Genomic DNA, 16,326 nt, shown 5'->3' on the forward strand with positions numbered 1-16,326 from the left:
AGGCGCGATGTCATGAGTTGATGTCATGACATTCCATATAACATCTTGCTTTTGTACCTGTTTTGTTCTTTTATATTTACAAGACTTATACATTCTATTATATTTTGCTGCTATTATATTTTAGCCAAACATAGATGTCAATCAGCCAATAAAAACACCAACAATCTCCCCCTTTAGCTTATTTGGCTAAAACTATACATACATTAAAAATTATTGAACTTTACAGCGTCCACTGATGTGAAGAGATAAACTCAAGACAAATTTCCTTGTTTGACTCAATAGATTCAATGTCTTTAACTATGTCATGACATCGTGTCAGACATTGTCACCTTTTTACTACTCATGCACACAGACCAAACCTCTTCCACTAACCTTGAGAAAGCCATCCAAATGACCTCCAAAAAGGACTAATAACTTCCCCTGTCCAAGATAACTCGTGCATCTTTAAGCAAAAACTTGCACTGATGAATAGAAACATGAGACTCATCTTCATGTTTTCAAGAGCTCACTCTCTGTTCAGATAACTAGTTGAACACACTCATTGTTGCACTCTTTCACCTATTAACCACAAATGCTCTTCACACCCTCCTGGGGGATCTGACAATACAAATAAGCTCCATATATTTAGATCAGCACATCTTCCCTTGACATGAACAAACAATGTTCCTTCTGTATATGATCACTTGACACTATTCATCAGCATCAGTTGAAGACTTCACCATGATAGTAGTAATGTATTGCCAGAACATACCACTAACACCTAGATCAGAATCTTCCCATTCTCATCCACATTATGTCAAAACTGTCACTTTAGACAATAATGTTGTTTTTTCAACCTTCATATACACAATCAGCTGATAAGGCCATCTCTGGTTGTCATTCTTTAGAGCACCACATCCAAACTTATGAAGATGATGTTCCAACATCCCTTGGGACATCAAACACAATACATCTGCCTGAGAAAATATACTGCTTCTTTAAAAACTTCCATGTCTTCAGCAGTATACTTTTTCATCAGCTTTCTCCCCTTAACATTACCTGAAGCACATGAGGAAGAAAATACAAGACACTCCCCCTCAAACTGAGAGATGACACAACTTACACACCTTCCTCTCTTAGAACATGAGAGGTGACTCAACTACTCACTCACTTAGAATACAAGAAACAATTTGTGTTCATGACTCGAAACAAGACTCTACTATTTATAAAACAACTGTAAAGAATGACCTCAGACTTAACAATGTCTTAACACTACCCTTATACCCTATGCTTGTCACAATTTGACAAACATAACCTAGAATCTAGACTTAACTCATATCCGAAAGAAGAACATAAGAGACTCAAACAAGACTCAAAAGTATGAAACAGAAAAGACTATAGAAACCTGAGCAATTTAAACAACATACCTGAACTTTAAAAAATGTCTTGATCAAGAGATGTTATTTGAAAAAGAACTGCATCGGGTGAATTTGTGCATAGGTTGGAACATGCACTAAGTCAGAGCAAGTGATACACACCATCAACACATGTTTTAGATGATAATACTAAGAATGCTCCTTGCTGGTTTTCAAGGATAAAACATGTCTTGAGTTATGTTCTGACATCTTGTATGACATTGTTCTTCTGGCTTAAAGATTAGTCTTTAAGAGACTTTTCATTTGATGAGAAGCAGAATAACATTGTCCTTGCTGATCTCCATACTCTCTTACTCCCTCTGGGATATACAAATTTAGGACATCTTAGATGTTCGTCCTTGAAGCACCCTTCATTTGGAATTTGTCACAACTTCCAAATTCAGAATCTTTAGTTTGCTTGCTACACAAGATTCAGATTGCCACATTCTGCAACTTAAAGTAGAAGAAACTATAATTGTATAACCATAAATCAAACTTCAGCAGATAAGTCTGAACCTCATCTCTATGGTGTCTTCAACAGTAGTGATGATGTATTTTCATGTAGATCTTTTTCTTTCATCACATACTTCTTCTCTTCATACAGATATTATAAATATCCAGCTCCCATCAAGATATTTAACAGAATCAGTATGCTTTACCAGATACCATTGCCAAACTTCCTGAACTTGTAAGGATAACAGTGAACAATAACATTTAGTTCACACTAGACCTTGAAAACTCAACTGGAAGGGCTTCTCATCTAATAGGTACTAAGTCTTTCGTCAAAGTACTCATTAGTTACTCAGTAAGATTTACTACTCACACTAGTTCATCTTGACTGATTTCTTCTTCTCAGTCTTGCATCTAGGTTCTTCACCTAATAAGTACTAAGTCTCTCATCGAAGTACTTATCAGTTAGTTAGTTAGAACTTACTACTCACACTAGAATATTCTGACTGATCACCTCCTTGCTTTTACTCTTGGCAATAAACACAAAAAGAACTAAAGACCTTAAGATGATGTTGTAACATCTGATATGACATCATCCTTCATGGTTCTTGGTTAACATCTCTAATATCTAATTCATAGTACTTGGGGAGGAAAAAATAGAGTGTAATTATCAGCAACATCCAGACATATCAAGGAATAGAATAGACAACATCTCAATAAGCTTTTCTTCAGACTTTCATTCTGATTTTGAGATGATGGATGCCATAGTCTGTACCTATATAGGAGATTCCCTCATTTAGGTTTCTGGAACAGAGTCAGTTATGACATGACACTGAACTAGTCAGATTCTTCTGAGCCATATGACTTCCTTGATTCTAAATAACACTACCCTTTCTGGATAACAACTAGGACAGTCAACATTCGTGACCATATTTCACTGTGGTTGAGACATAGTATTCAGTTCCAACAACTGCTCTATGGTTATGAATGAAAATCCACATATCTGGTTCCTTTGATCATAAGAAGATACCATATATAAGCTCATCTTGATTTAAACATAAAGGATCAGAAATGAATACCTTCATGATTTTTCTTTAGCACTGAGCGTTTTCTTCTAAACTCCCATAAATCAAGATTTGGAGTAGAAGTACATGTTAATTGTGTCCTGATCAACTTATACACAGATGTCTCCTCTTCCAGATCAAGATTAGGTTCCAAACCAATGTTCTCACACTATATTATTTTAGCACCAGAACATATGTTCTTCAACTGGTAGTTGCATACCAGTACTAATGTCTCATCATCTAGTAGGACATTTGTTCCTCCTTATAGGAACACTCCAACCTTGAAACACTTCAAGGTTCACACTTGCAGATGATTATGAATATCATTGATCAGTTGACATTCATCAGCTCTAATAAAACATGTCATTATGAGTGGACTTAAGAGATTACTCAAGTATCTTTGACAATTTTAATTATAGTTGTAAAGTTCTGCCATACATTCTGTTGAATATAAATAACCCTAGAATCTTTCTTTTATAATAAGGGTTGCACCAGAGGCTATGCAGCGGAAAATAACCATATTTCAACAGAACTTACACAATTCTTACTCCATGAATCAATTGTAAGCATGACATCCAGGGATAGAATGTAACTCAACCCTGCAAAATGCTTGCTTCTGCACCAAGCAACAGACTAGACCTAACCAAATTCCTGACCTGATACAACCAAATGGGCACAGAGATTACCTTATCAACATCTTCACTCCAGCATGAAGGTTTTGATACCTTTCTTCTCTGTACATAGATACAGGCTGAGCAGTTCAATTCAAATTCTTCACTCCTGCATGAAGTCTTTGGATCTTCAGCATCAATATCTCCTTTCATCAAGAAGTCACAACAGCTCTGGTCAGGTTGGTCTAATCCTTCACACATAGGTCCATCCTCCACTTCATGGGACCATACAATATGAACACTCTTTGTTCAAACAATCTTCTACCTTCAGGATAACCAGAAAGTATCCCCAATGGATCTCATCCAGAAACAGACAGGATGCCTGCTCTGATACCAATTGAAATTCTGGTATGAAAGACTCAGGGTGTCACTCACGATGTCAAGACATCTGATCTGTTATCAGCTTAGCTAAGGCAGGACAGAATGATCCCCAACTTTTTATTATCCCTAAGAAGAAGGAGTCCATGCGTATTGGGGCCATGTTAGTTCAGTCAACATAACCAGATTGTAAACTTCATTGGTTCTGTAATAGGACAAGCTATTAATCCTGATCCTGATGTTATACATGATGTTACAATATCCAAGAATGAACAGATAATACATTGCAGAAGATAAAAAACACAATGAGTTGTTAACCCAGTTCGGTCTAACTACCTACTCTGGGGGCTTCCAAGCCAGGAAGAAGATTTCACTATCAGTAGTACTATTTTATGTAAACAACCTCTTGTTTACAAATAAACAACCTCTGGTTCACCTAGTCACTACCCAATGAAACCTTTATCTTAGAACTCCATCTAAGACAAGAGAATCTTTGCTCACTCCCTAGTGATACCTAACTGTTACAACCTTGTAACAGCTATTTAAACAATTAACAAGAAAAACTAACTTGATCTTGCTTCACAGCTTCAATCAAGAACATAATACTCAACTCTTACCTACAGGTTTCGAGTGAGAAAAATAACTTCTCTTACCTATAGGTTTCGAGAAGGACATGGCAGCCATCCCACAACCTGGATTGTCTACCTTTACAAACCCTAATGACTACATCTTTTCAATACACGATTTCTTACAAAACTAGGTTACAAAGGTTTCTATTTATAACCTATTCCCAATTGGACTTGGGCTTACAAATCGCAGCACTACTAGCTGTTACAAATTAGTAGATATCTTCTGCTAAAAGAAAGGTCTTCAATCACAAGTTTCCTAATTTATCTTCTAAATTAGAAACTGCTGAATCTTCAATATTCTGATTTGATTCTTCAATATTCTGACTTGATTCTTTTGACCTTTAAATTTGCGCCACATAGGATTACATGATATTCCATAGAATATTCTGTATCTGTTGAGTATCAGACTGAATCTTCATTCCAGCTCTGCAGGCGCGATGTCATGAGTTGATGTCATGAAATTCCATATAACATCTTGCTTTTGTACCTGTTTTGTTCTTTTATATTTATAAGACTCATACATTCTATTATATTTTGTTGCTATTATATTTAGCCAAACATAGATGCCAATCAACCAATAAAAACATCAACACTATTTGTAAACAATAACAAAAAAACAAAAAATTACAAAACTACTGTAAAAACATATCACATGCATGTTTCGTAGATGTACATACTATATGTGTTCATATTCAACACGTTACAGAGTTGTACCTATGGAAGCAATGCTACATTTTTTTACATAAAATTAATGATTAATGTGAGCAATGTAATGGACAAAGTTGCAACTTTACCTGAAATTCAGTCTTCTCTTGCTCCCTTTGATTTATTGCACCAAATAGTTGAAGTTTTAGAGCGAAAAATGATATTGATGATATATGATTTTTTAGGTTACTGAAGGTGAGTGTTGAGGAAGAAAAGCAACAGTGGGGAGTGATCATGCTGGTTCAAAGTATATCAGAATGTTCCGGAGATGTACCTATGAAACATTATGGTGGTAATGCGTTCCGTAGGTATAGCTACGGAAAAAATCCTGAACTAAATTATTTTGAAATTTTTACCAATGTTTACTAGTTTAAATACTTCCGTTTCGGAGATGCAGCTCCAGAAAATATCAAATTTTGACCAAAAAATTTGTATTTCCTAATACGTATCTCTGAATCAAGGAGCATAAATGAAATTTCACTAGGTACGTAAGAGTATCAAGGGGTGGATTGAAATATCCTCGTAATTTCTTAAAGTTAAATACTAATAGCAATTGTTCTTTATAAATCATTGTAAAATAATGAATATGATTAATATTATGATAATTGATGACACAATTGAATATAATGACATATTGACTGTCCTAATTGAAGAGATCAATGTTTTAAAAACTGGACCGGACCGGCCGGTCGGACGGATTGAACTGGGAACCAGACCAGTAACCGGTCTGGTTCAATAGCGTGACCGGGAATATCGTTAAACCGGTGAAAAACGAAAAAAACCGGGTTGGACCGGGGAAAACTGTTGGTTTCTCGAAACTGGCGGTCTAATGTCTCTATTTTTTTTACTCAAAACGACGTTGTTTTGAGTTTTAGATATTAAAAAATAAATTAAAATTTTGATTTTGAGTTTTCCATTCCAATCCAAATACGCAGAAGAAGGAAGAGCTGAAGAAAGAAATAGATAGAAACTCAACCTAGCTGCTGAACGACAAAAAATTCTCCCACCACTTTGCCGCCGGTTTGCTTCCCGCCGCACCACCGTCACACCTCTCAGGTAAGTGTTCAATACTCCCTCTGTTTCCATTCATCAGTGATATGTATTGAAGATTAGGTTAGTTTAATTTTTAGGGTTAGTTTAATTTTTAGGGTGATTATTAGTTTCTATTCATCTCTGTTTCCATTCATCTCTAAATTTTAGGGTGATAAGTATCAAAACATATGGCTATGATGGAGAGAATTGGTAATATTCAATTGCAACATATATTGTAATGAGATTTTGATCTATGTTGATGTATGGTTTTCTATTTGAATTTAAAATCTACATCATAAAAGAGGTTTAATTTTGGGACAGAGATTATCAATGGTCCAATGTAGCTAAATACATTTAAACTCATTGAAATCTATATCATAATTTATACTTGTAGTTTAGTTCAGTATCATGACTTTTTTCCATGACAATTTTATTTATTTAGTATATGCTACTCTTTTTAAAATGCCAAAAGGTTTGCTTGAAACATTCTTATTGAATTCTATTGATGGCTGTTAGTTGTAGTTTTTTATTTTGTTGTGATTTTTTTCCATTATTTACATCCATGGTTGTGCACTTAAATACAATATGATAACAGAGGTTTTACTTAGAAAGAGAGGTTATTGAGAGTGTAGGTTTTGGATATGGTGGGTTCCTATTGTTAAGGACTTTCTAATGTTAGTACTTTTCAGCTTCTAGATTAATACCTTGTTTAACAAGTGTTGCATCCACTTGTGTCTTAATCTCATATTTTCACTCTAATTTTCTTCAACCATACTTAATCATAGTGTTTGGTCATTAATATATGTATCAGATATGTGCTAATAATAAGAATAAATATGATTTGAGTTTTGTGCATGAGACGTGATACAAATTTTGCTTGCCATAATGATTAATACTTAGCTTTCTCTAAGTTATATAGCAATCAGAGTTTGTTAGGAATATGTGACATTTACTCCTTGAAAGTTGGGTTATTCAAATCAAGTTCTTTACACTTAGACTTATAGATAACAAACATTATGTAATCAAGTGCTTTGATTGAAAATGGACAAAAATTGAAAAATAATGATTTTACAACTAAGTGGAACCAAAGCTTATGTTTCTTATAATATCTATTATTAAATTTGGTAATTTGAATTTGGAATTTGTGAGACCAAAGTGTATTTGAATTTGACAATTTTGAACAGTTTTATTTTTACAGGAAAATGGCATCTTCTGAAACACCATCATCACAACCACCATCACAAGAAGCCTCTTCAACTCAAAGTTTAGTTCAAACTAATGTTAGAGGAAAGACTGATATAGCTTGGGCACATTGTACTAAAAGTCCGGATGGAAAATATCTTGTTTGTATATACTGTCACAAAGCTTTTGGTGGAGGTGGATTTCACAGGGTAAAACAACACTTGGCTGGAATAGTAGGAAATGTTGAAATTTGTAAGTCAGTGCCTGCAGAAGTTCGTTTTCAGATGAAACAACATTTCAATGAGCGGAGCAAGAAAAGAAAAACTTCAGATGTGGCTGAAAGCGAGTCATTTACTGCGGATGAGGGTGAATTGCAAGTTCAAACGAACCCACAAGTTGGTGCATCTAAAAAAATGACGCTCGCGATTGATACTTATTTTTTACCCAGAACAACTCCGGGAGCTTAGCTTACTTTAAAAAGTGTGATGCAAAGTAACGAAGTGGTAGAAAAGTGTGATCTTGCTATTGCCAAATGGTTTATTGATGCATCTATTCCTTTCAATACTGCAAATTTGCCGTATTTTCAACCTGCAGTTGATGCTCTTTGTTGCATGGGTGTTGGATATAAAGTTCCTACTATGCATGCTCTATGTGGTAATTTGTTAAATAAGTGGGTTGATGACGTGAAGATACAGATAGAGCAATATCGTTCTATTTGGAAGGATACAGGTTGTACTCTTATGGCAGATGGGTGGACTAATCGTTGTAGGATAACTCTTATCAACTTAGTTTATTGCCCCAAAGGAACTGTTTTCATAAAGTCTGTTGATGCCTCTGGTGCTTCTAAAACTGCAGACACATTGTTTAAGCTTTTCAAGGAAGCAGTGTTGTATGTTGGCCAGGAAAATGTTGTTCAAATCGTTACAGATAATATTGTGAATTATGTTGCTGCTGAAAAGTTGTTGGAAAGGGAGTTTCCTAAGTTGTTTTGGTCTCCTTGTGCAGCACACTATATTAATTTGATGTTGCAAGACATGGGAAAATTAGAGGAAGTAAGTGAGGCAGTGTCACAAGCTTCAAAAATTACCAAATATATATATAATCATTGTTTTGCATTGTATTTGATGAGACAACATACAGGTGGAAGAGAAATACATCGTCCTTCTCCAACCCGCTTTGCTACTAATTTCATTGCATTGCAAAGTATTTTGTCTCATAAAGATGCACTAAGAGCCATGGTAACATCCAAAGAGTGGACAACCACAACTTATTCCAAAGATGTCAAGGCAAAGCAATTTGTGGAACAAGTCTTAGACTCAAGCTTTTGTTCTAAATGTGTTGACATAGTGAAAATTACAAAACCTCTTGTAGGTGTGTTGCGTATTGTTGATAGTGAAGATAAACCGGCTATGGGATATCTCTACCGAGCTATGTATAAAGAAAGAGAGGAGATTGAGAAGAGTTTTAGAAGAAATAAGTTGAAAGTAGAGCCTTATTTGAAGATCCTGGATAACCGTTGGGATGCACAACTTCGCAAAAATCTTCATGCGGCTGGTTATTTGTTAAATCCATCTTGTAGATTCAATCCTGAATATGAAAAAAACAAGTCCACCACTCAAGGCCTTTTGGATGTCATTGAAAAGTATGCTTATGATAGCAAGTACTTGCGATCTAAATTAACTGCTGAGATGACTTCATTCAAAAATTGTGAAGGTAGTTTTGGAAGGACAACAGCTGTAGAAAACCGAGATGAAGTTTTGCCAGGTAAAATTATATGATAAAATTTATGTATTTTTGTACAATGTCAATATGTATTTTAAAACGTTTGGTAATTTTTTCACATGCATTATTCTAGATCAATGGTGGGACACTTATGGAACCGAAGCGCCTAATTTGCAAAAGCTGGCTATTCGGATTTTGAGTCAAACTTGTAGTGCATCTGGTTGTGAGCGAAATTGGAGTGTGTTTAAACACATTCATTCAAAAAAGAGAAATAGGTTAGAGCATCAAAAGCTTAATGATCTTGTTTATGTTTGTTACAACTTACGGCTACAAAATAGGTATTGCACTTATTATGCTTTATATTCTATTTTTTCGATACTTGATGACATGAATATTGCTTCTATGGTTCTATAGTTAAGAATATATGATATTTCTATAGTTAAGAATATATGATATTGTTTATCTTATTAAGAAAATTATATGGTTCTATACTTAATAATATGTGATATTTCTTGGTTTATTAAGAATGTATGTTATTGTTTGATTCCTTAATGATTTATAGGACAAAGAAGAAACAAAATTATGATCCTATCAATTTTGAAACACTTGGTGATCATTCTAATTGGGTGTTGGAGGATTCACCACCATTCTTGACCATTGAGGAGGTGGAAGCACTACGCAAAGATCTTGCTAGTATGACAATCCAACCTATTTCAAATGATATTGGTATGGTATTACTTTTTGTGATTACAATTATGTTATATAAATCTATTAAAATATGTCAATTTCTAAACTCTTTAAATTGATATTGTTATAGATGAATTAAATTTGGATGAGTTTGACATTGAGGGAGATGCACAACTTAATTCCGAAGTAAACAACCAAAGTAATCATATCATTGATGGGGAAGATGTTGCAAATGCGATTGATTTTGCCACGGATGGTTTTGATATTGAAGGAGATCCTAACATTGAAATAATTTTACCTCCTTGGAACTAAATTTAATAGATATTGGAGTATTTTTGTTCTAAAGTACTCAATTAGATTATGTTGCAATTAGACTTTGTTTGCAATTACTTTGTAATTTGTACTATTTTGTTATGTGTAATACTTATGTTTAAATTTGAATTGAATTTGTGATATGATATTTTCTAAAAATTTAAGTGCTATTTATATTTTTTTTAGAGACTGAATGATCCGGTTCGACCGGTTTTATACCTATATAGTTTTATTATAATGACAGGTTTAATTCGGTTTTATCCGATTTAATCCGGTTTGGTCATGTGGTTCAACCAATGATCCGGTGGTTCGACCGATGAACCAGTGAACCAATACCCTCACCGGTTTGATGACCGGTCCGATTTTTAAAACATTAGAAGAGATAATGATATAACAAATTTATATTGATAATTTCTATTAGAGTTTTTCATGCTATGAAAAATAAAATACTCATAAGTGATAGTATGTTCAACAGAGAACTCAAGTCCATAGTGCATGCATCTATTAGCACCTTTTAGACATGAAATTCAGAACCAAGCATCTTTTCTAAGGTATCATCAACCATAGAAATTGATCACAATTAACATTAAAAATGGATGCAAAATCTAAATTTAAGTTTCTTGCAGAAATATTGTGAGTACTCAATTTATCACAGTGCTTCAAAAGATAATACATCTCTAAAATTGTTAGTATAATATCAAATCTGTCAACTTTGTGCAATTGTTTCATCAAATGTGACAAAATTGTTAGCATCATAGAGATTTTAGATCTTAATACTTAACTACAATCATTTAACTACAATACCGTATCAACTTTTTACATCATTATACTTTTTTTGTCTCTTTTTTTTTTTTTTTATCAATATTAGCTTTTCTACCAAGTTTTTTCGGCAACATCTGAATTTTATTCTAATGAGGGCTAGTTGTAAATAGCCCTAAATAAGTTCTTAGTGTCAATAATTCTAATGAGGGCTATATTTTAACAACTTGTTATATCCACATTTTGTGGAAAGTCAATAAATTTCTAAGACAATTGGTGCAATGAGTTATATCTTTTCATAAAGAATAGTAGTGGGAAATACATATATTAAAACAAGATATCACATCGGTTAAATAAATAATTGATCTAAAAATAAAATGTGTAGGCAATTTTGAAATTTTAATAATTTTTTTCATTATCAGAAAACAACTATATAAATCTCGTAGTCGATCCATGAAACACACACTCTTGAGTAAAAACAAAATTAAATTTATCAATGGCAAAGTCACAGTTCCACCAGAAGATGATGCTATCTTCGATACTTGGGAAAGATGCAACAACATCGTTCTTGAATGGATTACATCATCATTATATCCTGATATTGCTTAAAGCACCATTTTTGTCGATAATGCTGCTCAAATCTAGAAAGATCTTCACAATCGTTTTGTCAAGAGCGATCATTTTTCAGTTATTTGATCTTCTTCAACAAATTCGTTCTATGAGACAAGGTGAGAAATCTGTGACTGCCTACTTCAATGAGTTAAAAAATCTTTGGAAAGATCTATAAGCTCTCAGAATTCTTCCTAACTGCATTTGTGGTGCACACCTCACAATCAAAAAGCAACGTGACATGGAATATGTCATTTGTTTCCTGAAAGGATTGAATGACAATTTCAACAGTGTTAAATCTCAAATCCTCATGGTGGCGCCCCTCCCTGATGTTACCAAAGTTTTCTCTTCAATTTTGAAAAAAGGACGACAGTTAACCTCCCCTCCTTATAAAAACTCCAAGATTCTCCTGGCTCAGACACACAGTTCTTTGCCTAATGCAAGACTTCAACCTAAATGAGAAAAAGGTCGTGGCAAACCAAACTTATAAGGTAAAGGATCAAATAATTTCAAATTTTGCTCAATTTATGGTAAGATTGGACACATTCTTGATACATGTTATTTCAAAAATGGTTTTCCACCAAGTTTCAGGTTCAAAGACAAGGTATGTTTTTCCAACAATATTGATACCTTGAATGAGCATCAACACTCATCATCCACTGATGCTGATTACCAAGATATCAAAATTGAAATTAGCCATGATATGTTCAACAAACTGGTAATATTACTCAGCAAAAAATGAGGAGTCAAACACTTCTAATTCTAGTATCATTCACACCTAATCATTAGGTTTGCATATCTCTTTCATTCACACTGATGTAAGTTCATTAACCAATAGTTATATCATTGGCACATGTTGAACATATCACATCTGCTCTTCCCTTAATCTATTTTATTCATACCACTTTATTAATCATAGTCATCATGATGAGTTAAATGGTCATCTTCATCACTTATTTGATTCTTCCTCCCATTCTTCTCTTGCCAACATTCATCAGCAAAATGGTCTAACTTTTCACAATTGTAGAACTACACCTTCCTTTTGTCAAATTCTTTCTTCTTTGATTAGTTGGGGCCAAAGCCTCCTCCTCTTCCAATATTTGAATGCAGCTCTTTGTGAATTTATGAGTTCTTATCCCAATTCTTCATAACCATTTTCACCATCACAACAAACACATCTTGAGCTCCAAACAATGACTTTATTAAGAGAATTCATCTTTGCAAATTACTTATATCAAGAATCAATATGTTTGAAGGAAATTCATCTTTTGTGTTCATGATTGCTGCAAGAACCATTGAAAAATTTACATACCTCATCATGTGTTTTCTAATTCAATGATCCTATCACAATTCTCTTGTGTTTCTCTTTTACAAAACATGGCTCAAAAAAGTCAATTGTTAATGCAACAGGGTTTCTTGTGCAACAAAATAACTTATGAAAATTGGAACAATGGCGATATATTTTATTGTTACTCAAAGTAGAATTTACAACATTTATATAGCTTGTTGGATAAGAAACATACCTAACTAATTAATTAATCTATATTTCAAAATGCTAAGCCTCCATATTTTGTTGAATATAGAAAAAAGCCTTGCTATCTTTCCTCTTTGAATATTTGAATGTGGCTCATTATACATTTGTAATTTCTTCTCTGAGTACTTCATAACCATTTTCACGGGTCAGGTTGATGTGCATAAGGTATATCCTTATGCATGGTGCATAAGTCTCGTATGAGTAATATTTAAATTGTTCCGAGTAACATTTTACTTAGAAATGAGTAATAATACCATAATTCATGAATAATATATGCATTATTTGTACACATCTATTAATTATGAGTAATTATTAATTGTGAGTAATGAGTACACACTATTTTGAGTAATATTTACCCAATTCTAAGTAATATCGAATTTTAACTATTTTGAGTAATATATTCATTGTTCTGAGTAATATTTATACTATTTTGAATAATCTATATATCATTTTGAGTAATAAATATAATACTTTGAGTAATATAAACAATATTGAGTATTTATGCACCGTGCATAAGGATATACCTTATGCACATAAACAGATCCCCTTTTCACCATCGCAAATACATCTGGAGCTTCAAACAATGACTTTATTAAAGAAACCATCTTTCCCAATTACTTCCATCAAAAATCAAGATGTTAGAAGAAAATTCACTATTTGTCTTCATGACACAATGACTTTATTAAAGAAACCCATCTTTCCCAATTAGTTCCATAAAAAATCAAGATGTTAGAAGAAAATTCACTATTTGTGTTCATGACTGCCGCAAAAACCCTTGAAAAATTGACATACCTCATTATGTGTTTTCCAATTCAAAGATTCCCTCACAATTCTCTCTTGTTTCCCTTTTACAAAATCTTGTTCTCAAAAGCTAATTTTTTTTAGAACAAAGCAACTTATGAAAATTGTAACAATGGCGATATATTTTATTCATACTCAAAATAGATTTTACAACACTTATTTAACTTGTTGGTTAAGCAATCAACCTAACTAACTAACCACTTGTTAATTAGTTAGTTTATGCCACTAACAAACTTAGTTACAAACTAATTAACTGATCTATATACTAAATGATCTTAATATATAACAAGTGTTATAAGAAGTGACAGCTTTAGTGTAGACAAGCTATCAATAAAGTCAGAACAATAATTATTCTAAGAATAATTTGAATTCTTGTTTCTTCGAATGATTCACTTTTAATTAAGTTCTATTAATCATTTGAGTTCAATCATTTGATTATTATGATATGAACAATTTGAAATTTCTATTTTGTAATTTTAGTGAATGGGAACTATAGCTTCATTAAATTTATTTATTTATTTATTTATTTATTTATTTATTTATTTATTTATTTATTTATTTATTATACAGCATGAATTTTGAGCCATGCTAGTATATATCCCACCTTAATTTAGAGGATGAGATTAACATTATCATAATTGATGACATAATCGAATATGACGTTGACATATTTACTTCCTTAATTTAGGAGAAAATTATATAACAAATTTAGATTTATATCATCTATTGGAGCATTTCATGCTATGAGAAATGGAAAGTTGATAGTATATTCAATAGAGAACTCAGGTCCAGGTCCAGTGCATGCATCCATATGCAAATTTTCATCATGGTTAATTTCAATGATAATTAACACCTATAGACATGAAGTTTGTTATCGAACTTTTCGTCTTAGGTATCATCAGTCATGCGAAGTGACCATGATGAACACTTCAAAATGGATGCAGACTCTAGATTTAAGTTTCTTGTTGAAATACGGTCGGTGTTCAATTTATCATAGCATTGAATGCTTCAAGAGATAATAAATCTCTAAGTCTGTTAGTATAATTATTTTCTTCCCCAATCAGATCAAAGATGTCAACTTAGTACAATTATTTCATCAAATGTAAAAAATAATGTTAGCATCATTACCTTCATGAAGCAAAAAAAAAAAAACTAATAGACAACAATTTGCACTTACTAGACATTGAATCTATTATGTATCATGTGTTTGGTTCTTGCTTATCCACCTAGTTTTCAAATAGAGGCTTAAAATATTAATGCATAGAGACATAAATAATCAGGGGTTTAAATATGACGTGAAAAGACTTGGTAAAAATTCTTCAGAATTTTTTACTAAAATAATACACATTACCAACTAAATACTTAGTAGACCTAATTTTCTCACATAAATTTTAAATTATCCAAATTTAAAAAATAATTATTCAAAGACGTAGACAACAACAATCCAATTGGCATGTGGTCAATGCATTATATGAAACCATCAATTTAATTGGTGTAACCTCTTTAATTTCAAAAAACACACCAATTAAATTGGTGTTTCATATAATGCACTAGTGAACACACGTCAATTTAACTCTCTAAGTGGCCGATAGAAATAAGGGGTCAATTTTTATTTTTTTTATAAGCAATGAGATTTTAAAAAAGAGCATAAGAGGTACTCACCCAAATTACAGCAATTTAGAGTTTAAGGAAATCTAACGGCCAATGGTTCCATAATACAAGCTCTGTTGAATTATAAGGGGCCAATTTAATTGAAGTTTTATCTACTGTTTTCAATTATTTATTTTTTTAATTTATATAGTTTAGGGTTTATGTAAGAAAGTTGAGTACACTAAAGGTATTGAGATTGAAAAGTGTTGGTGATAGGAAGATTTTTCTACCAAGATTATAGAACTAGGGTTTCTAAAATGAAAGAGGAAAAACAATACAACTATCTAAAAAATTGAAATAACATTTTTCATTTGATTGATAATTCTAAATCTCTCAATGAGAGTACATCTATAGAACTAGTAATAGATATTAGAGGTTAAAAAATCCAACTAAATAATAAAAGTCCGGCTAAAATAAAATCAATTTTTAACTTATTTGTGATAAAATTGTTGAAAACATATTTATAATAATTCAGTTCTATATTGTTTAAACAGAGAACATAAAAAAATAATGAGATATCGAAATCAAGTATACCTCAGTTTAAACAGAGGAAAAATGAAAGAGACATAAGCAATTACGGCATCTCATGGATGATCGAGGCGGCGCGAAGCCGGCATAGACTTCCGAGCGGACGGTGGCACAGATGCGCCACCGTGTGCGGTGATCCCCGCAAAGAGTGTGATTTTGTGCGTAGCTGTAGTTTGCTTATTTTTTTATTTTTTTTGGAAGGGAGTAAAATGGGGAGGGATTGGAATTTGAGATGGAAAGAAAATTGTGTTGGCTAGTTCTTGAGATTTTGTAATGGCT

At 32.8% G+C, this 16,326-nt stretch overlaps 1 protein-coding gene across 1 annotated transcript; it reads left to right on the top strand.

Moving 5' to 3' along the window:
- Window positions 1–7,930: 7,930 nt before the first annotated feature.
- Window positions 7,931–10,166, top strand: LOC131619200 (uncharacterized). Its single transcript, XM_058890322.1, has 4 exons — window positions 7,931–9,209; window positions 9,301–9,505; window positions 9,730–9,893; window positions 9,985–10,166. The coding sequence occupies exons 1-4, from the start codon at window positions 7,931–7,933 to the stop codon at window positions 10,164–10,166; spliced, it is 1,830 nt and encodes a 609-aa protein (XP_058746305.1).
- The last annotated feature ends 6,160 nt before the right edge of the window (window positions 10,167–16,326 follow it).

The sequence above is a fragment of the Vicia villosa genome, linkage group LG7 (genome assembly GCF_029867415.1).
Source record: "Vicia villosa cultivar HV-30 ecotype Madison, WI linkage group LG7, Vvil1.0, whole genome shotgun sequence".
NCBI lineage: Eukaryota > Viridiplantae > Streptophyta > Magnoliopsida > Fabales > Fabaceae > Vicia > Vicia villosa.

Bases quoted from the DNA above. Each gene is read 5' to 3' on its own strand.
- LOC131619200 (XM_058890322.1), top strand. From the start codon at position 7,931: ATGCAAAGTAACGAAGTGGTAGAAAAGTGTGATCTTGCTATTGCCAAA. The intron at 9,210-9,300 runs GTAAAATTATAT...GCATTATTCTAG, and splicing joins CCGAGATGAAGTTTTGCCAG to ATCAATGGTGGGACACTTAT. The intron at 9,894-9,984 runs GTATGGTATTAC...ATATTGTTATAG, and splicing joins ACCTATTTCAAATGATATTG to ATGAATTAAATTTGGATGAG.